The sequence below is a fragment of the Portunus trituberculatus genome, chromosome 10 (genome assembly GCF_017591435.1).
Source record: "Portunus trituberculatus isolate SZX2019 chromosome 10, ASM1759143v1, whole genome shotgun sequence".
NCBI classification, from domain to species: domain Eukaryota; kingdom Metazoa; phylum Arthropoda; class Malacostraca; order Decapoda; family Portunidae; genus Portunus; species Portunus trituberculatus.
The window spans coordinates 11,722,835-11,723,560 of record NC_059264.1 but is presented as its reverse complement, the minus strand read 5'-3'; the positions used below and the strand labels follow the sequence as shown (position 1 = coordinate 11,723,560).

The window sequence follows — 726 nt, the reverse complement described above, 5'->3', positions numbered from 1 at the left end:
GATGCTGATTGTGTGAGGAGATATCATAATAAAATGTTAAATGTTGGGGCGTGTGGAGGATGTGCAATGTGCGCGGTGGCTAGTCTCGTTTTAGGCATGCGCTGTGTGTAGGCCTGTGACGATAGTAGTGGGTAGCTGTGGAGAGGGGAAAGGAGAGAGGGGCTGTGTTAAAGATGGTGGGTGCGAGTTTAGTGAGTGGACATGGAGGGAAAGATTGAGGAGGCCTGTGATAGTGCTGAGGAATGACGGTGAGAGACAGAACATTTCTTTATAGCATTGATTTATTGGTCTTTGGGAAGCAATCACGCACTGGTGTAACGGAGTATTTACAAAGACAGAAAGACTTGGCCGTCAGTCATGAGGAGCATTACGCGTAGGACGGGCGGGGCCTCTGGTAGGATGGGGCGGGGGCCTGGTAGGACGGGGCAGGGGCCTGATAGGACGGGGTTGAGCCATAGCCCTGCTGTGCTGGGTACTGGGCCTCGCCCTGGTAGTTGACCTGGGCCACGAAGCCTGAGTCGCCGTTGACGGTGTAGGTGACCTCCTGCAGGCGGCCGTCGGGCAGCAGCACATAGTAGGATCCCTGGGTGTCGTAGCCGTCGCGCGCCTCCTGGTGGCCGTAGTCGTTGCCGGAATAGTCGTCCTTGACGTTCCAGCTGAAGTCATACTTGGGGGGACTCTGTGGGTGGGAAGAAAGGGACGGTGATTGTCTGTTGATGTGTGTGT

The 726-nt window shown here is 55.5% G+C and overlaps 2 protein-coding genes and 1 long non-coding RNA gene across 3 annotated transcripts in view; all 3 read right to left on the bottom strand.

Moving 5' to 3' along the window:
- Nucleotides 1–263: 263 nt before the first annotated feature.
- LOC123502198 (cuticle protein 21-like) overlaps nucleotides 264–726 on the bottom strand; it is a 23,348-nt gene continuing 22,885 nt past the window's right edge. The window contains exon 4 of the mRNA XM_045251443.1: nucleotides 264–389. Within this exon, the coding sequence (XP_045107378.1) occupies nucleotides 368–389 (22 nt within the window). The 3' untranslated portion in view covers nucleotides 264–367. The remainder of the gene's footprint in view (nucleotides 390–726) is intronic.
- LOC123502195 (cuticle protein 8-like) overlaps nucleotides 264–726 on the bottom strand; it is a 9,434-nt gene continuing 8,971 nt past the window's right edge. The window contains exon 4 of the mRNA XM_045251435.1: nucleotides 264–490. Coding sequence (XP_045107370.1) covers nucleotides 368–490 — 123 coding nt within the window. The 3' untranslated portion in view covers nucleotides 264–367. The remainder of the gene's footprint in view (nucleotides 491–726) is intronic.
- The window catches only part of LOC123502216, a 768-nt gene continuing 578 nt past the window's right edge, over nucleotides 537–726 (bottom strand). Inside the window, exon 3 of the long non-coding RNA XR_006673817.1 lies at nucleotides 537–679. This is a non-coding gene — a long non-coding RNA (uncharacterized LOC123502216). The remainder of the gene's footprint in view (nucleotides 680–726) is intronic.